Source organism: Mus pahari, chromosome 19, assembly GCF_900095145.1.
Source record: "Mus pahari chromosome 19, PAHARI_EIJ_v1.1, whole genome shotgun sequence".
Lineage (NCBI taxonomy): Eukaryota > Metazoa > Chordata > Mammalia > Rodentia > Muridae > Mus > Mus pahari.
In genome coordinates this window covers 14,797,879-14,817,621 of record NC_034608.1, presented here as the reverse complement: position 1 = coordinate 14,817,621, position 19,743 = coordinate 14,797,879, and the positions used below count along the sequence as shown (strand labels likewise).

Below are 19,743 nucleotides of genomic sequence, written 5' to 3'. Positions count from 1 at the left end.
TCTCTCTCTCTCTCTCTCTCTCTCTCTCTCTCTTTTTCTTTTTCTTTTTCTTTTTCTTTTTCGGTTTTTTGAGACAGGGTTTCTCTGTGTAGCCCTGGCTGTCCTGGAACTCACTCTGTAGACCAGGCTGGCCTGGAACTCAGCAATCCGCCTGCCTCTGCCTCCCAAGTGCTGGGATTAAAGGCGTGCGCCACCACCGCCCAGCATAACTGGCCTTTCTGCCTTAGTTGTTTTGAAACAGGGTCTCATGTAGCCTGAGGTGGCCTCAAGCATGCAATGTAGCTGAAGCTGGAACATTCTGTTCTAGTTCTCAGATGCTGGCGTTACATGTGTGCACCACCACATCCTGTTCTATTCACTGCTAAGAGATTAAACCTGGGCCTTCGTGCATGCTAGGTAAGGTCTCTGTGAACTTAGCTGCAACCTCAGCCTGGTTTTTAGTTTTTCAGACAGGGCTTTCCTACATAGCCCTAACTGGCCTTGAACATGCAATGATCCTCCTGCTTCAGCCTCCTGGGTCCTCAGATTGTTGATGCTACACCCACATATCTCAGAATTGAGGGCCAGCAGCTTGGGCCGTGCTCTGAGTTGGGAGTGATGTATTAATAGTAGTTTCATAGGAATTTTAATCCACCTTACTTTTTTGGTGGATTACTCACATTGAACTTGTGGCCTTCCACAGGCTTTTACATGAGAAATGTTTTACCTCCCTTCCTTGAGCCATGAGCCAGTCAGTCCCTCACTGGTGGAGTCTATGCAGCTGGTCTGGAACTCATACTATCTTCCTGCCCCACTCTCCGAGTGCTGAGTGTTTCCAGAGCTCCTGACTCTGCCTGAGACATGATGTCTGTGGGACCCTGGCTATAGAAGGGGAGGCAGCCACACCACCCATTTTTGGCTTCCATGCTGGCAACAGAGAGCTTGCCGTACTCACCTGATGTTGTCGGTACAGAAGGGGGACAGTGAACAAAGCAACCACTCCTACAGATGCAGAGAGATAGAGAGATGGGGGGTGGGCGTGGGGACAGGTTCTCCTGGCAGAGGGACAGCTCCATTGAGGGTTTTTCCACCCCGGCCCAAATTCCCAAAATAATGACTCTGAGACTTAATATTTTATGAATGAATGCTTAGGCTAGCTTGAGCTTGTTCCCTGACGTTTATCCCCATCTCATTTAACCCGTTTATCCTAGTCTATGAATGCCACATGGCTGGTTACCCGTTCTCAGTTTCATGAGGCAAACCCTGACTCTATTCCTCTCTTCCTGCAGGAGCTCCGCCCCCTATCTCCTCCCTAAGCCCAACAGCTTTTGATTGACAGGTGATGCTTCCACACAGCGCACAAGAGATTCTCTTTACCCTCCATGTGGAGCCATATTCCACCCCCCAGCCCCCTCACCCCTCCGAACCTTCCATTCACCCTTCACTCCCACACACCACCCCACCCCACCCCCGTGGCCTCAGCCTTCCCAGCTTACCTAGGATGACAAGAGTCAAGCCGTTGAAGATGGCTCCCACAAAGGTCAAGATGTAGAAGAGAAGAGCCAGCTGTAGGGGTAAGGCTCAAGGTCAGAAAGACAGACAGGCTGTTGCCCCACCCCCACCACGGGCGCAGAGGGGAGAGTTGAGAGTCCCGGAGCGGTTTCGGGGGTACCTTGAGAGAATCCACCAGGTCTTCTACTAGGAAGAAATGCCGTAGCTGTGTGGCTGTGGAGACCACGTGGGAGGCGATCTGCTGGGACAAACGTTCCGTCTGCTCCCGAGTCAGGGTCAGGTCCATGTCCAGGTAGGCTCTGATGGGATAAAGGGGTGTGGTGTGGTTCTCTGTGTGGGCGGGGCTCAAACTTGGGCAAGTGGCTTTCTAAGAACCGGACGTTTGGTGGAAGACCAGAGTTAGGGCTGAAGATTTTTGTAGAGAGGGCTGAGGTCGAGTTTAAGATTAGGAAAGGGAATCAAGGATTATCAAGGATAAAGGGAGAGGTCAGGGTTTACAGGGGAGCCGGGTTCACGGTCAGAATGAAAATGGATGAGAGAGGGCAGTGCGTGAGCTGAGGTCAAGGGTCACAATGGACAGTGTGTCGGTGGGGCTGGGCAGGGCCAGGCATTCTCACTGGAAAGGGTTGGTGCCGTCGCCCCGGTGCACGGCCTGCAGCACTTTGCGGTAAACCCTGAGAGAGATGGTGGCGCAGAGACCCAACAGGGCCAGGTGCGCAGCCACGGACACGATGCTAAAGTGCAGGAGGCAGAGGAGAGAGGCCATGAGGCCCGTGAAGACGGCTCCCGACGTCCTGGTGTCCTTCCAGTACAGCAGGTCTGCCACTGTGGAAAAGAAGACATTGCTGGGACCCAACCTGACCAAGCTCACTCCCTTTCTGTTTGTTTTTTTAGAGACAAGGTCTCACAAGGCTGACTTCAACCCTGGCTGGTCTCGAACTCCTGATTATTCTATTTCATCCTTTCTTTTTCTTAGACTGAGTTAAGTTTGACCAGCTTCAAACTCAAGGCAAATGCTCCTGCCTCTCCCCCTTAGTGCTGAGGTGCTGTGGATCAAACTTAGGGCTTCATGCATGCTAGGTGAAACCTCTACCAATCGAGCTACTTCCCTGACCAGTCTTGTCTGTCTGTCTGTGTGTGTATGTATGTGCGTATGTATGTATTATGTATGTATGTATGTGTGTGTATTATCTATCTGTCTGTCTGTCTATCTATCTATCTATCATGAGTTATATCCCTGACTAGTTGTATCTGTCTGTCAGTCTGTCCATCTACCCACCCATCCATCTAGCCATCCATCCATCCACCACCCACTTATCCACCCACCCACCCATCTATCTGTCTGTCTGTCTATCTATCTATCTATCATGAGTTATATCCCTGACTAGTTGTATCTGTCTGTCAGTCTGTCCATCTACCCACCCATCCATCTAGCCATCCATCCATCCACCACCCACTTATCCACCCACCCACCCATCTATCTGTCTGTCTGTCTATAATCTTTTATTATATATTATTATATTATATATTATTATTGTATTATGAGCTAAATGCCTGACAAGGCTTATTTATTGGAGACATGGTCTCACTATGTAGTCTGGGGTTAAAGGTCCATATTGTGGCTATTGTGGCTGCAACATTCTTCATTTTATTCAGCTCTGAACTCAATGTAGGGAGTCACTCATTGTTTTGTACCCCCTCTTCTGTGAATATCTCACTTCTGCATACCCCGAAATACACTCCCAAGTTGGAATATCATCACTTGGGCGAGCCTATTTCCTATTGTTTAACAGGGTAAATTTTGTCAGATCGATCACAAGGAAAACTAACAATTTTTGTTCGTTGGTATCGTTCCTTTTCTATGTCAGGGTCTTGGTAGCCTTGGCTGGCCTGGTACTTACGGCCATCCTCCTGCCTCTGCCTCCCAAGTGCTGGGATGATGACAGGGACGTGCCACCATGCCTAGTTACCAATGCCTTTTAAAAATTCTAGGTGTAGCTGGGCGTGGTGGGGCACGCCTTTAATCCCAGCACTCGGAGGTAGAGGCAGGCGGATTTCTGAGTTCGAGGCCAGCCTGGTCTACCAAGTGAGTTCCAGGACAGCCAGGGCTACACAGAGAAACCCTGTCTCAAAAAAACAAAACAAAACAAACAAACAAACAAACAAAAATCCTAGGTGTATGGCTGAAGTCCTGATAGTCTGATTCCTAAACAAACTACTGAGCCCTGCCAGTTCCCCTGCTGGGCCTGAGCTCCTGGTGGGGTCCCTCCAGCCCATGAGGTTCATCTTAAACCCTACAGCCCTCCCAAGAAGCCACACCCATTGGCATCCCAAACTTTGATTTCAGTATCCTTTCCTACGGCTGTCAAGACAGCCCATTCAACTGGCCAGACACTAGGCTGTACCCTCGCTTCTGTACTCGTTGTACACATTCTCCCAGACAACACTGAAGAGCAGTCCCCCTTTCCGAACGCGGGGGCCCTCCTAGTCTGTCTCCCCAGACGGATACCAGCGGGTGGGGGAGGGGCCGGGTCGCCTGAGGCGGGGCTAAGTTTAGGCACGCGAGGGGGAGGGGGCCTCCCGCAGCTGTGCTGGCACATCCAGCCCTGAATGACAGCTCCGAAGCCAGGACATGAGGCTGGGGGATGGGAGCCTCTCTGCTCCCGGACACTAAAACTCTGGCTTGAACAGGGGACCCCCATGTCCCCTCAACCTCCTCCCGAGACGCCCCCTGATAGACCGCCCCAGCTCCAACATGCCTCTCTGACAGGTCCGAACACCCAGGAGGAAACCATGCCCCTGATCGCTGGGAGGAAAGAACTAATCTGAACCCCTTTGCTCTTTTCCCAGCCCCCAGCTCCAAGCCGTCCAACAAGCCCACCTTTACTCCCCATCTCGGCTCCAAGAGAGCGGTTGCGGACGCCCGGCTCCTGGGGATTTTGCCCACTTGAGAGGGACCCGAGGGAAAGAGCAGAGGGGAAGGGCCCCGTTGCAACCCAACCAATGGCTGGCCAGAGAGGTGGGGACAATTCCCAAATTGGGACGTAGTAAATAGACAAGGGGCTGTCTTTAACCAGGTGTTTGCGGTTCCTGGAGGCCCAGGCTTTTAAAACGAAGGCCAAGGCTATTTACAAATGACTAAAGGATACAGTTAGGGAAAAGTAGAATGTTTTGTTTTGTTTTTGAAATAAGGTCTTGCTGTGAGGTGCTGGAACTCCCTCTCTCTCTCACACACACACAAACACACACACACACACACACACACACACACACACACACACAAACCCACCTGTCTCTTCCTACAGAGTACTGAAATTAAACGTGTGCATTTTTTTCAACATGCCTGGCTGGAGTAAAGGTTTTGTTTGCTTGTTTGCTTTGCTTTTTTATCCTTAAAAAGAAAAAATCTTGAACTGGTGAGAAGGCTCAACCAGTAAGAGCACCCAACTGTTCTTCTGAAGGTCCTGAGTTCAAATCCCAGCAACCACATGGTGGTTCATAACCATCCGTACCAAGATCTGACGCCCTCTTCTGGAGTGTCTGAAGACAGCTACAGTGTACTTACATATAATAAATAAATAAATCTTAAAAAAAAAAAATCTTGCTGGGTGTGGTGGCGCACGTTTTTCTCGAAAAAAAAAAAAAAACAAAAAAACAAAACAAAACAAAAAAAGAAAAAAGTATTAGTAAATAAAAATTTTAAAAAGGTTCAAAAAGTATTTATTTATTTATTTATTTATTTACTGTTTTGAGACAAGAGTTTCCCACACAGTCCTGACTGTCCTGGAACTCACTATGTAGACTTAGGCTTGCCTCAAACTCAGAAATGACACCTGGCCTGAGAAAATGTTTTGGGTTGTGTTTTGTGTTTTGTGTTTTGGTTTGTTTGTTTGTTTTTTTAAAACACAAGCAAGCTTGTCCAATGGTGGCATATACCTTTGATTCCAGTACTTGGGAGGCAGAGACAAGCAGATATCTGGGAGTTTGAGGCCAGCCTGGTCTACACAAAGAAACCCTGTCATGAAATTAACTAAGTAACAGTTAACAAAGCCCACAGGCTTTCTCATGTTGCCCAGGCTGGCCTTAAACTACCAATCCTCCTATCTCAGTCTACCCAAGTGTTAGGATGAAAGTCCTAGGTCTGAAGTTGACATTCTGATCTGCCTGTCTCTGCTCTCCTAGCGATGGGACTACAGATGTGCACCACCACACTTGGCAAGAGGAAACTCATTTTCTATTTTATGGCTCTCCTTGTGAGTATGCCCACATGAGTGCAGGTGACAAGGGCGGCCAGAAGAGGGCGTCGGATCCCTAGAGCTGCAGTTGGGTGCAGCAATCCTGCCCTCTGTGAGAAGATGAAGTGCTTTCAAGAGGGAATCTTTAGCTCAAAGAGTAAGGTTTTTGTAGAGGTCTGGGGGGTGGGGGCGGGGGCGGGGTCACTGCATAAAAATATTTGTAGTGCAAATCCCCAGAACCCACTCGGTCAGTATCTGTAATCCCAACAACTGCGAAGAGATGAGAGGCTGAACCAGAAAGGAGAATGGCCCGGAGTAGGCAATGTATCAACAGAAAGAAGAGAGACTCTCCTATGGGTCTCTGTGAAGTTTGGGACCAGCCTGGTCTACAGAGAGAGATCCAGGGCAGCCAGAGCAACGTAGTGAGACCCTGTATCAACACACCCCTCCCCAACCCTTGCAAAAGAGAGACTCTACCTTTACAAGGTGAGGATGGACTCTCAAAAGTCCTTTGAGAGGCTAGAGAGATGGCTCAGTGCTCTTGCAGACCTGGGTTCAAGCCCGGTGGTATTGATACCTGCCCATGCCTTTAGTCCCAGCACTCCACAGGCAGAGGCAGGTGGACGTCTGAGTTCAAAGCCAGCCTAGTCTACAGAGAGAATTCCAGGACAGCCAGGGCTACACAGAGAAACCACACCATAGGTCACAGCCATCCCAACTGCAGTTACAGGGGATGTGAGCCCCTCCTCTGACCTCCACAGGCACCAAGTGTGCACATGGTGCACAGACATACAGGCAGGCAAAACATTTATATACCTAAAATAAAATAAAGATTAAATATCTGAATATTTAAAAAGTTAATTAGAAAGATTAAAATCCATGGGCTTGATATGATTTGCAAGTGCATGTATTTATACGCACACACACACACACACACACACACACACACACACACACACCTACACAATAAATTCATTTAAAAATTTTTGAGACAGGGTCTCACTATATACCCTAAGCTAGAGTTGAGCTTACTGTGTAGACTAGCTTGGCCTCACACTCACTAATATTCGCCTGCTTCTGCCTCCCAAATACTGACAATAAAGGTGCATGCCACCATTCCAGGCCTCATAATTTAAAGCATTTCTAAGTCCCAGGGTCATATTCAGCTTCTAGATGGACCACTCCGAATGAGAAAGGGAGGATTCATTTTTTTTGACAGCACCCAATCCTGGTATCCACCAGGAGCCCTGATCTTGTGGGTGGGTAGGAAACTATACAGAGACAATGGAAGCAGGCTCTGGGGGCTGCAGGTCTATAATTCCAACGGAAGCTGAGGCAGGTGGATGGAGTTCAAGGGTAGCCTGGGCTTATTTCAAAATAAAAGCCGAATGGGAGATACACACACACACACACACACACACACACACACACACACACACACACACACACGGTAGAGCTTGTGCCTTGAGTGCAGGAGATCCTAGAGATAGTTCCAGTGTGAATGTGTGTTGGAGAGACCCCTCAAACCACACACTCAGGTAAAGGGAATTTGGGGGGACTCCCTTCTCCACTGTTCTTGGGTCCTGTGCCAAGCTGGTCCCATCACATTTAAGTGTAAATCTCTTCACCTCTGTCATAGCTGTACATGGTCCTCCGTAGCCAAGTCCTTTGCTCACAAACTGCTTACCTAGAAGGAGCGGTTCCAACGTGAATTCTGATTGGTCTGTGCTATCGAGGCACTGGGCCGTGATTGGCTCCTGCTCCAGCAGCCGCCAATGCTCTTCTACCTCATTCAGCAGAGGCTCATCAGGACCGGTTCTGGAATCTTGAGATCTTTGTGGGGATGCAGTATGAGCCTGGGGGGTCCCGGAGCTAGGGCTAAGTTGAGGAGTCAGGACCTCAAGTTGCAAATGTAGAGACTGAGCAAGTCGGAGTTCCAGATTCGTCTCTGGTGTCATAGAGAGAGAAAGCCGTGAGCTTGCTTTCTTCTTGGATGTATCCTGGTTAGCCACACACCCTCCACACACCTCTGAGATCTCACCTTCTCCAGCCTCGCTGGCCTCCAGTCCATCAGGCTCCTCATTTTCCAGCGGGGTGGAGCTGCTGGTGGCCGAATCCTCCCCAGATCCCGCACTTCGGACAACCCAGCCAAGCTGGTCCAGCCGCAGCCTCAGTTCCTCCAGCGGGCGCTCAGCTGGAGGTACGGTGTCAGCGTCACTGTGGCGCCCCGGCTCTGGGGACTGGCTCAGGCTAGGGATGCTTTCCAAGCTGTCACCCAGGCCGGGCTGTGGAGGTGGGTCCCGTGGTTCTGAGACTGAACGTCCCTGGGGCCGAGGACGACGAACGACTGAGTCCCTACGACCCCCAGAGCCCACCACGCCGTCGAAGGCAATGTAGGAAAAGGTCAGCTCCCTGGGGGTGCCCCAGTCCTGCGACGTGGTCTCCTCCTCCTCGTCCTCTGAGAATTCCCGGGCTGTGTGCAGCTCCCGAAAATCTGAGTCTTCATTCCCTCCTGCAGTGGAAGAAGGGTTCTCAGCCTCTCCAGACCATCCAGTCATGGTCACACACACACACACACACACACACACCACCACCACCACCACCACCACCACCCCACTTACCTTCTGTGGAATCGGGGGTAGAAGAGGCTGTAGACGGAGCTTCTTCTGCAACGGGAAAGAAATGAGGATTCTATAATCTAGAGGTTTAGATGATTTTAAGTCACAGACAAGAGCTGTCGAGACTCAGCAGGTACAAGTGTATGTTGACAATCCTGTCTACCTGACTCTCTAAAGTTGACCTCTGACACACAGGACCCAGGGCCCATGCAGCATGCACGCAGGCTCACGCACACACACACAAGCACACAAAAAATTCTCTTCGTGGTTGGAGGGCGGGGTTTGAGACAGGATTTCTTTGTCTAGGAGCCTTGGCTATTCTAGAACTTACTCTGTAGACCAGGTTGGCCTTGAACTCCACCTGCCTCTGCCTCTCAAAGCTGAGATTAAAGGGATGTGCCACCAGTGCCCCGCCTAAAATTTTTTTTTTTTTTTTTTGGTTTTTTTTTCGAGACAGGGTTTCTCTGTGTAGCCTAAAATTTTTTTTTTTTAATGATGGAAATGCACCAGTGCTGGAGGCCTGGATAGTTGGAATTTTAAGAAATCTTAAGCTATTTGAATGGTAGGGCATTTTGCTTTCTGTATAGAGTGTAAAACAGTAAGGACATTGATACCAGAAGCTCAGAGCCGCAGGTCTGATGGTACAGACCTGCACTCCCAACTACTGGAGATTGAAATAGGAGGACCACAAGTTCAAGGCCTGCTTGGGCAATAGCAGGATTGTTTCAAAATAAAAAGCAAAAAGAGGGCTGGGATGCTTGGAAGTGGAACACTTAACAAGCTTGCAGGGAGCTCTGGAGGCAGTCAGTCCATACAAACACAGATGAGAGGGGAAAGGGGAGAAGGGAGTGGAGGAGGGGGAAAGGAAGAGAGAAGCTGGAGAGACGGTTTTCAGTGAAAGCACCTGTTGCTCTTGCAGAGAACCCAGGTTTGATTCCTAGCACCTACAGGGTGGCTCAACCATCTGTAGCTCTAGTTTCAAGGCAGCAGTTCTCAACCTCTGAGTTTCCACCTCTTTGGAGGAGGTCTAACGATCCTTTCCTTTTTTTGTTGTTTTTTTGTTTTTTTGTTTTTTTGAGACAGGGTTTCTCTGTATAGCCCTGGCTGTCCTGGAACTCACTTTGTAGCCCAGGCTGGCCTCGAACTCAGAAATCTGCCTGCCTCTGCCTCCCGACTGCTGGGATTAAAGGCGTGCGCCACCACGCCTGGGCTCTAACGACCCTTTCAAAGGGGTGGTCGCCAGGGCTAGCTGGATATTAGATATTTACATTATAATTCATAACAGTAGCAAAGTTACGATTACAATGTCGCGACGAAGATAATTTACAGTTGCGGGTCACCACAACATGAAGAACTATATGAAAGGATTGCAGCATTAGGAAGGTTGGGAACCACTGTTAGGGGTCAGTTGCCCTCTTCTGGTCTCGGTGGGCACTGCATGCATGTGGGGCACAGACATATATGAAGGCAAAACATCATACACGTATAAAATAAAAATTGAGAGATGGCTCAGCGGCTAAGAGCACTTGTTGCCCTTCCAGAGGTCCTGAGTTCCATTTCCCAGCACCCACACGGTGGCTCACAACCATCTGTAATGAGATCTGGTGCCCACGTCTGTCAGGCAGGTATACACGCAGAGTTCTTATATACATAAAATAAATTACTCTTAAAGGTAAATACAATTAATTAATTAATTAAAGAAACAGAAGAGGAAGAGGAGGGTGGGAGGAATACAGAAGCAAAGGAGACTTAGAAGTTCTGAATCAGGTCTAAGGAAGTGGTTCTCACAATACACAAAGCCGCAGGTTTGACCCCGAGCATGAAATGAACAGGGTGTGTTGGTGCACGCTTGTAGACCCAACATGAGTGATCGGTGGAGGCAGGAGGATCGGAATGTCAAGGTTAACTCCAGATTGCTACATATACAGTACACACAATCCCAGCCAACCTGGATTACAGGAAGCTTTATCTCGATGTCTTTCAAGTAGGAGCCTTGGGAAGTTTCAGTTCATTCATTCATTCATTCATTCATTCACTGAGCACAGGTTATGTGGCAGGCACTGTTCTAGGTCCCAGAGGGATTACATTATGAGCAAATTAGACACAACTCCTGACTTCATAAATTTATACTCTGTGGAAGAGTCCATAAAACATCAAGTCAAACAAGGTAAGGGAGATGGAGTTCCTCTTGACACAGAATAGTCCCCAAGGCTTTTCTGATGGCATCAGACCTCAGATGCCTCGGGTTCTGCCTTCCAGACAGAGGGGAAGGTCCGTGCAAAGTTTCTGAGGTAGGCACTGTGATTAGGGCGGGAACAGAGGGGTGTGAAGTTGAGAGTGGAGGAAGGGGGCAGATTATAGATGAGGAGGAGAGAGGTGGGGCTGGCTGGGGACAGACCTGCAAGGTCTCCCCCTGGTGATTTCAGCTGAAGACGAGGGCGCTGGGAGGAGGGGAATGAAACTAAAAATGTCCAAGTGGCACATTCTCAGAACTTGGGCATCTGGATACCCAAGACGTGCAAGTGGCTAGATCTGCTAGCGTCGGCATCCCCAGCTGTCAGAACTACCCTGTGTGGGACGCACGGGTAAACACCGACTGCCAGAGCCGATGTCTCAGAGTGGAGCAGGATGACACAAGGGGCTTGGAACCAGGAAGCCAACCCCTTGAGCTAGCTTAGGGGCTCTTCACACAAGAGAGCCTCGACATCCTTCGAAACCTACCCCGCACCCCCGTCTCATTTCCTCACCTGGGCAACCAGAGGCCTGAAGAGGAGTGTGTTCTTCTGCAGGGTTACTACTGAGTGGAAAAGCCCGCTAAAGACTCAGTAGACTTGGAACGAACCCAGGGATGACTGTTTCCTTAGGACAGGGGTCGGACACCCAGGGTGATATTGGGAGTGCCTTTTGGGGAGATCATAAGGGTAAGATGCAAAAATGGGTGCTGAGGGGAGTTGGATCCTTCTATTCCATCCTGAGTCAACCCGTCAGCTGAGGCCAGCACCAGGGCCGGGGACAGCTCCCCACCAGCTTGCTCCTTCTCACACTGGGCGGGGCGACCCAACCCAGCGCCCAGCGCGCACCCCCAACACGCGATCTCGATGACCCCCCACCTCCACCTCATTGCACCAGGTCCTCCAGGTCAGGATGCCCCAGTTGCCTCCAAAGCGCGGGGGGAGGGGAAGGATTCCTTTGTCTCCTTCCCGGCTTCCCGGCTCTCCCTCGAGCCCGCGCGCGGAAGATGGAGACCCTAGGAGGACCCCACGCGGTTTTCTGTGCCCCACACCAGGCCGGAGCCTCTCCATACTCACTGCAATGGGCGAAGACCGGCAGGACCTGCCCCATGGCCCCCCTCGGGCCTGCATCGGGACCCCCGCCCACTCCGGCCGCGCCGCCCTGGGCCTGGGGCCACGGGCGCTCATCTCCGCCGCGTCCACGACGCCGCCGCCATCCTCCCGGGCTGCTCTAGCAGCCGCCGCCGCCTCTGCCGCCACCGCCGCCGCCCTCTGCTCCACTCGGCGGGGGAGGGCGGGGCCGCGGAGGAGCAGGCACTGCAGCGCTTAGCCCGGGGCGGGGCCTAGAATTGAAGGCGGGGCTTGAGGGCATGGAGGGAGGGACCTCCGTTTTAATGGGAGGGGTCTGGGTTTCGGAGAGCCCGGCCTTTGGGAGTGGGGCGGGGCTTGAGCGGAGTGCCGAGCTGGAGAGAGTGCCCAGAAGATGCACACTCAGATAGATGTAAGGGTGTTGGGGCAGTTTTAGGGATGGCACCGAGAGAGGGTGGGATATGATGTTCTGGGGTAGAGTCTCAGGCTAGACTTGGAGATGGCGTGGAAAAGGGGGTGGGAAAAGTAGTAAAACTTAAAACTTATTTTCTGCCAGGCTGTGGTGGTGTACTCCTTAACCGGCGCTTGGGAGGCAGAGGCAGACAGATCTCTGTGAGTTCAAGGCCAGCCTGGTCTACGGAGCGAGTTCCAGGACAGCCAGAAACCCTGTCTCAAAACAAACAAACAAACAAACAAACAAACGAAACCTGTTTTCTTTTTTAAAAGGTTTATTTATTTATTTAATTTATGTACGTGAGTACACTGTAGCTGTCTTCAGACACACCAGAAGAGGGCATCAGATCCCGTCATAGATGGTTGTGAGCCACCATGTGGTTGCTGGGAATTGAACTCTAGACCTCTGGAAGAGCAGTCAGTGCTCTTAACCACTGAGCCGTCTATCCAGCCCCCCCCCAACTTATTTTCTTTAAAGATTTATTTATTTATTTATTTATTTATTTATTTATTTATTTATTTATTTATTATGTACAGTGTCCTGCCTGTATATATGCCTGCGTGCCAGAAGAGGGCGCCAGATCCCTCCTTGTAGATGGTTGTGAGCCACCATGTGGTTTCTGGGAATTGAACTCAGAACCATCTCTCCAGCCCTAACACTTAGTTTTACAATTATTTGTGTGTGTGTGTGTGTGTGTGTGTGTGTGTATCCTGTGGAGCATGTAAGCAGGTCACTCTGCTCCAGTCACACGTACATACCCAGAAAGCTTACTTTCAGTCTTCAGAGCAGGAGCTTTGGGAAATTTCCGTTCATTCATTCATCCTTTCAGTAATCATCTACTGAGCATGTGTGGTAAGACAGGTACTTTTCTAGACCCCAGAGGGATGCCTATAAACAAGTTAGACAAAACTCCTATTCTATCCTGACTCTGCAATATTGTTAACACCTCATCTGGACAGTTGTGGCTAGCACCAGGTCCCAGAACTCCCTCTTTCTACCATGTGGGTTGGGGGATCGAATTCAGGTCATCAGGCAAAGGGCTTTTACTCCATTGAGCCTCCTTGCCAAAGCACTCAAAACTTTTAAGGCTCAGAGAGGAGCTTAGACATGGGTGGGGTTGAGGCAACAGCTTAGAATGATGTAATAGATGGGTGAAAGGTGTGTGAGGTTGGTAAAGTGACCATGAGCAGAAGATAGGACAGCTTTGTAGCTTTTTTTTTTTTTTAATTTTATTTTTTATTTTTTTTAAACAACTATTTTTTTTTTAAGATTTATTTATTTATTATATGTAAGTATACTGTAGCTGTCTTCAGACACTCCAGAAGAGGGCGTCAGATCTTGGTACGGATGGTTATGAGCCACCATGTGGTTGCTGGGATTTGAACTCCGGACCTTTGGAAGAGCAGTCGGGTGCTCTTACCCACTGAGCCATCTCACCAGCCCAACAGCTTTGGTTTTTAAGCTATTGTTATTATAGTTAGGTTGCCTTTTGTTGTTGTTTGTTGTTGCTTTGTTTTGTATTTTAAGGCAGGGCCTTATGCGGCCTAAAATGGCTTCAAACTCCTGATCCTCTTTCTTCCACCTCCCAAGTGCTGGGATTACAGGACTGTAATACCATGTCTGGCTTGGAGGCCACCTTTGACTAGAAAGCACCCAAAAGGCAGAAGCAGGAAGATCAAGGAGTTCTAGGCCACCCTTGGCTACAATAGTGTTTGAGTCCAGCCTGGGCTACATGAGGATCTGTCTCAAACAAACCACAACCAAACAAAAGGGCTTGGGAGGTGGCGCTTAGCCCACCTAGATAGTAGAGCTTTGGTTTAGGCAATCTATGGTCAGAAGGAGATCCTTTAGCCGAAGACATGGGTTCTAGAGTTCAAGTCTCTGCCACATAGCTTTTGTCTTCTGTAACTCAGTTTCCTCTTTTCTAAATTGGTCACATAAAAGCCAGGTGTGGGGGGTTGAGAGCTGGCTCGGTAGTTAAAAGCACCTGTTTTTACAGAGAACCTGGGTTCAACTCCCAGCACCTACGTAGCAGCTCACAACTGTTTTGCAACGCAAGTCCCAGGAGGTATGACACCATTTTCTGACCTCGAAGCACACATATGGTGCATATACATGAAGGCAGAACACCCATACACATAAAATAAATGAATCTAAAAATAACCTGCGGGGGCTGGTGAGATGGCTCAGTGGGTAAGAGCACCCGACTGCTCTTCCAAAGGTCCGGAGTTCAAATCCCAGCAACCACATGGTGGCTCACAAACCATCCATAACAAGATCTGACTCCCTCTGGAGTGTCTGAAGACAGCTACAGTGTACTTACATATAATAAATAAATAAATAAATCTTTAAAAAATAAATAAATAAAAATAACCTGCAAGAAGAAAAGCCAGTTGTGGTGGACAGGAAGAGCTCTGAGTTTGAGAGCCTGGTTTATGTAGAGGTTTCCTAGCCAACCGAGGCTACGTAGTGAGACAATGCCTCAAAAACTGACAACAACAACAACGACGTTACTATTATCCATGTAAAACAGTGTGTGCGTGGCCTATGATAGAGCTCAGTGGGTAAAGGCAATCGCTGCCAAACCTGACCTGAGTTCAAGCCCCAGGACACACAGGGTAAATAGGAAAACTGACTCTCACAAATTGCCCTCCGATCTCCACATGCATTAAATGAGTGTAAGAAACTTTTAAATGTGTTATACCTGTAAAAAAAAAAAGATTGCAAATAACTTGCTTTTATTCGCCAAGCTCAACTAGGGCCTGACCCAGAAAGTGTGAGGGAAGGAAAAAAAAACAAACATGAATATACCTATTAGTGACCGGACTTCAGGCCGGGTCAGGGATAGGATAGAGATTTACTTGGTTTAAAGTATCACAGAAAAGAGATTAGGGAAGGCGGGGACAGTGAGGGAACCTTCCGGATCTCCTGGCCCGGAGGATGGCGGCCTTTGCCCGCCTGCTGGAGAGACTCGGATGGGCCGTTCGAGCTCAGCAGGTGGTGGAGCAAGAGGTGGAGGAGGAGTGCAGCGTGCCTGGCGCCTCTGGGAGTCTCCTGGCTGCTCCCCGGTGTTGGCAGAGGCTACATGGGGGTGCGGCGGCCGTATCCGGCCTGCGCTTCGGGGCGAGCGCCGTTCAGGGCTGGCGCGCACGAATGGAGGACGCGCACTGCGCTCGGCTGGCTTTGCCAGGGCTGCCATCAGGATGGGCTTTTTTCGCCGTCCTGGATGGCCATGGAGGAGCGCGGGCCGCGCGCTTCGGAGCTCGCCACCTCCCAGGTCACGTGCTGGGGGAATTAGGTCCTGAGCCTCGGGAGCCGGACGGCGTGCGCCAAGCTCTTCGTAGCGCCTTCCTCCAAGCAGATGCGCAGCTGAGCGCGCTCTGGCCCCGCGGTGACCCCGGTGGCTCAACGGCTGTGGCTCTGCTCGTGTCCCCGCGATTCCTCTACCTGGCACACTGCGGGGACTCGCGCGCGCTGCTGAGTCGCTCGGGCTCGGTGGCCTTCTGCACCGAGGACCACCGTCCCCACCGGCCTCGGGAACGCGAGCGCATCCACGACGCCGGTGGCACTGTTCGTCGCCGGCGCGTAGAGGGCTCCCTGGCCGTGTCGCGAGCCCTAGGTGACTTCGCCTACAAGCAGGCACCCGGGAGGCCTCCTGAGCTGCAGCTCGTGTCCGCTGAGCCCGAGGTGGCTGCGCTGGCACGCCAGGATGAGGACGAGTTCGTTCTCCTGGCTTCTGATGGCGTGTGGGACGCTCTGTCTGGTGCTGATCTGGCAAGGCTAGTGACGTCGCGCCTGCGTCTGGGCCTGGACCTGGAGCTACTCTGTGCGCAGCTGTTGGACACGTGTCTGTGCAAGGTCCTGGGGCCACTGCATTTGGGAAGGAGGGGTTTCATTGATAAAGGGTGGGGCAGAGCTAGAGGGTGTGAGTGACGTGGGCACTTCTTGGGCAGAGCAAGAAGGATGCTTTGAACCATGACAGAGACTAGAACTGGTAGATAGGTAAGTGGGAGGGATTTAACAGAAGGGGCACGGCCTCGAGGAATGGGATTCGTGCTAGGACTTCAGGCTACTCCTGAAGTGTGTCTGAAACAGGAAAAGTCCTAAAATAGGAAGAATTTAAAAAGACTTGGGTGTCTTTTATTTAAATTGCATTATATTTTAATGTATTATGCGTGCGCTCGTGGTGTGTGTGTGTGTGGTTTACCACATCATGTATGTGTCGCTCAGAAAACATCTTTTTTTTTTTTTTTTTTTTTTTTGTAGATTGGAATAGCTCCTTTAATATTTCTTATAAATTTTATGGTCCCCAGAAGTACCTGTGAGCAGCTGGTAGGATTGATGGAACCTAGAAGTACCCTGTTCAGTAATGCTCTTAACATCATGTAGAAACTGTTTTTTTTTTTTTTTTTTTTTNGAGACAGGGTTTTTCTCTGTATAGCCTTGGCTGTCCTGGAACTCACTCTGTAGACCAGGCTGGCCTCGAACTCAGAAATCCACCTGCCTCTGACCTCGAACTCAGAAATCCACCTGCCTCTGCCTCCCAAGTGCTGGAATTAAAGGCGTGCGCCACCACGCCCGGCTGCTCAGAGAACGTCTTATGGTAATCAATTGTCTCCTTACATCAGTGAGCTCCAGAGATGGAACTCAGGTTGTCAAGCTTGGTGTCAGGCAAGCGACTTTGCCCATGAGCCATCTTGCTGGGTTGTGTCTGTTTTTGTTAATGCAGCATGGTGGCTAGGCCCAGCAAAGGGCATGGTCCTCAGAGAGACGGGTCCAGATGGGAGAGAGCTTGGATTAGATGGGGACGGATTGGTCTGGTCAGTGATTGAGACTCCCAACAGCAGGGTTGCTGACAAGCCACGCCCTCAAAGGCGTGGAATCCTAGGACGGAGCGTTTGCCCCGCCCACCAGAGTCTTTTTTTCTTCACTTTATCCAGGGAAGTCTGGATAACATGACCTGCATGGTGGTCTGCTTCCCTGGGGCGCCTAGGCCTTGCGAGGAGGCAATTAGCAAGGAGATGGCTTTAGACGAAGCCCTGAGACACAAAGTTGCTGGTGAGCCGGTCAAATGGCCAGTGGGAGGGGAGCCAGTGTGGGCTCTCGGCTCACCTCCTCCTCCTTCCCCTCAGAGCTGTATGCCTCTGCTCAGAAACCTCCATGCCTAAACGCGGTTTTCAGGACCCTGGCCTCAGAGGACATCCCGGGCTTGCCTCCTGGAGGAGGGCTACACAGCAAGTGAGCAGGGGTGAGGTAGGATGGGGAAGGGTGACGACAGGACCAGGTCTCTTGAAGGCGTCCCTTTGCTCTCTAGGGCCACTGTCATTGCTGAAGCTTACTCTAAGCTGCATCAGACCCCAGGGGAATATCAAGAGGTAAGGAACCTACCCTACACCTTTGCCCACCTGCCTCACCCCTGCAATTCCAGCGCTCCGGAGCGAGGAACTTAGGCAAGGCAGTTGAAGGCTACTCTGGACTACATATGATTCTGTTTAAAAACAACAAAAAACAAAAAAGGGGAAAAAAGGAAGAGAGAGAGAGAGAGAGAGAGAGAGAGAGAGAGAGAGAGAGAGAGAGAGAGAAAGAGAAATAGGGGAAGGTATATATGGGAGAGATGGCTCATTGGTTAAGAGCATTTGTTTCTCTTGTAGAGAACTCATGTTTATTTCCCAGAATCCATATGGCTGACAATTCTAGTCCCAAGGGATCTACCACCCTCATCTGGCCTCTGCACAATTGTAGTATACATATGCAAGCAAAACACCCATACACTTAAAATTTTTAATTAAATTTAAAAAGAAAGAAACACCAGGGGGGCAGGAGAAATGGCTCAGTGGTTAAGAGCACTGATTGCCTTCTGTGGTGGGATCTCATGCTCTCTTCTGTCATGCCTGAAGACAGCAACAGTGCATGCATATACATACCATAAATAAGTCTTAATAAAAAATAAAAACAAAAAAATAGAAGAAAAAAAACGGAAGGGAGGCTTCCAGGAGGCCAAAGTGGGTCTCTCTCTCTCTCTCTCTCTCTCTCTCTCTCTCTCTCTCTCTCTCTCCCTTCCTCCCTCCCTCCCACATTTCCTGTTTCAGGAGAGGTGAGATGGGGCAGAAGCCATCAGCGTCCACTCAAGCCTTGAACTCAGGCCTGACAGCAGCCATCCTCAGGGGAAATCTGTGCTTCCCTACCAGGAAAGCGAGGGGAAGGAAGGCGAGGGGAAGGAAGGCGAGGGGAAGGAAGGCGAGGGGAAGGAAGGCCAGCTGAGAGGGGACTTAGACTCTGTTTCCTCTTCTGCTTCTCCCTCTCCAGTCTCATGAGGGGGAATTCTGTCATCTCCCAACAGCAGAAAACCCAACCAACCCCCCTTCTTTTTATCCCCCTTAATATTTAAAGCCAAGCAGATCTTAAGTGATCAGCAAGTAACAGCCTTGCTATTTTTTTTTTTAAATCTATGCTACAAGGAGGTGGTGATAGACGTGACTATGGAATTTTATTTAATAAAAGTAACTCCAAATGCATTCCCTTTCTTCGTTATTGTTGTTGTTGTTGTTACATTTGTTTTGAGTGTGTATGTGTTTGTAAAGCCCATGCTGTGGCTTACATGTGAAAGCTGGAGGGCAGTGCTCAGGAGATTGTTGTATGGATTGAACTCTGGTTCTCAGGATTGGCAGCAAACTCCATTACCTGCTGGGCCATATTGTTGAGCTAGTTTCTTTTCTTCCTTTTTGTCTTTCTTGTTTCCCCCCCACTTGCTTCCTTCCTATTTATTTATTTATTTATTTATTTATTTATTTATTTATTTGTATATGAATGTTTTGTCTGCATTTATCCATGTGTGTTGCATGTGCAGTGCCTACGCAGGCCAGAAGAGGGCACCAGATCCCTTCATACTGGATTTACAGAGAGTTGTGAACTTCTTCCCGGATGCTAGGAACTAAACCAGAGTCTTCTGCAAGAGTAATAAGTTCTCTTAAATGCTGAGCTATCACTCTTCAGCACCCCTTTAATTTTTGTTTTGCCCATGGAGCCCAGGAATGCATTGAAATGGAAGCCTTCCTGCCTCCACCATTCATGTGCCGAGATCGCAGGCATCTGCCACTTCATCGGGGCCCACAAGTACTTTTTTCTATTAAAAGTGGTTTGTTGCCCCAGACATTCAGGCACCAGCTTGTGAGTCCAACACACCTGGGATTGAGATGGTTAAGAGTGCTTGCTGTACAATCATAAGGATCTGAGTTCAAATCCATGCAAGCAGACATCGTGCAAATGCCTGAAATCCCAACTGCAAGGGATCTGACACCCTCCCTGACCTCCACAAGTGTGCCCCTGCACGCGCCAGCATACACTCCTGTACACACACCCCATTGATCAGTTAAATTAGAAAGAGTTGTGCTGGGCATGGTGACCCATGCCTTTGATACCAGACTGAGAATGCAGAGGCAGGTAGATCTCTGTGATTTCGAGGCCACCCTGGTCTACATAAGTTCCAGCACAGCCAGGCCTAAGTAGACAGAAAACAAAACAAAAGAGTGATTTGCATATTCCCTGGTCAGCAAATATGCAGGGAGCCAGCAACTGCCCTGTCTTCAGCCCTCTTCATAGCTGTGAGCCAGCCCAGCCCACTGAGA

The 19,743-nt window shown here is 49.8% G+C and overlaps 2 protein-coding genes across 3 annotated transcripts in view; one reads left to right on the top strand and one right to left on the bottom strand.

Annotated features, from left to right (window-relative positions):
• The window catches only part of Rtn2 (reticulon 2), a 12,873-nt gene extending 979 nt beyond the window's left edge, over positions 1–11,894 (bottom strand). Inside the window, exons 1-8 of one of the 2 annotated variants that reach the window (XM_021219140.1) lie at positions 11,653–11,894; positions 8,348–8,392; positions 7,768–8,238; positions 7,414–7,674; positions 2,109–2,316; positions 1,652–1,790; positions 1,476–1,545; positions 935–981 (exon numbers count right to left, since the gene is read on the bottom strand). In XM_021219140.1, the coding sequence (XP_021074799.1) occupies positions 935–981; positions 1,476–1,545; positions 1,652–1,790; positions 2,109–2,316; positions 7,414–7,674; positions 7,768–8,238; positions 8,348–8,392; positions 11,653–11,686 (1,275 nt within the window). In that variant the 5' untranslated portion in view covers positions 11,687–11,894. Of the gene's footprint in view, positions 1–934; positions 982–1,475; positions 1,546–1,651; positions 1,791–2,108; positions 2,317–4,372; positions 4,443–7,413; positions 7,675–7,767; positions 8,239–8,347; positions 8,393–11,652 lie in introns of those variants that run through there. The other variant, XM_029531880.1, reaches the window with a different exon arrangement.
• A 3,164-nt stretch (positions 11,895–15,058) lies between these two features.
• Positions 15,059–17,568, top strand: Ppm1n (protein phosphatase, Mg2+/Mn2+ dependent 1N (putative)). Its single transcript, XM_021219639.1, has 4 exons — positions 15,059–15,976; positions 17,059–17,176; positions 17,251–17,356; positions 17,433–17,568. Exons 1-4 carry the CDS (start codon positions 15,059–15,061, stop codon positions 17,566–17,568), a joined length of 1,278 nt encoding a protein of 425 aa, XP_021075298.1.
• The last annotated feature ends 2,175 nt before the right edge of the window (positions 17,569–19,743 follow it).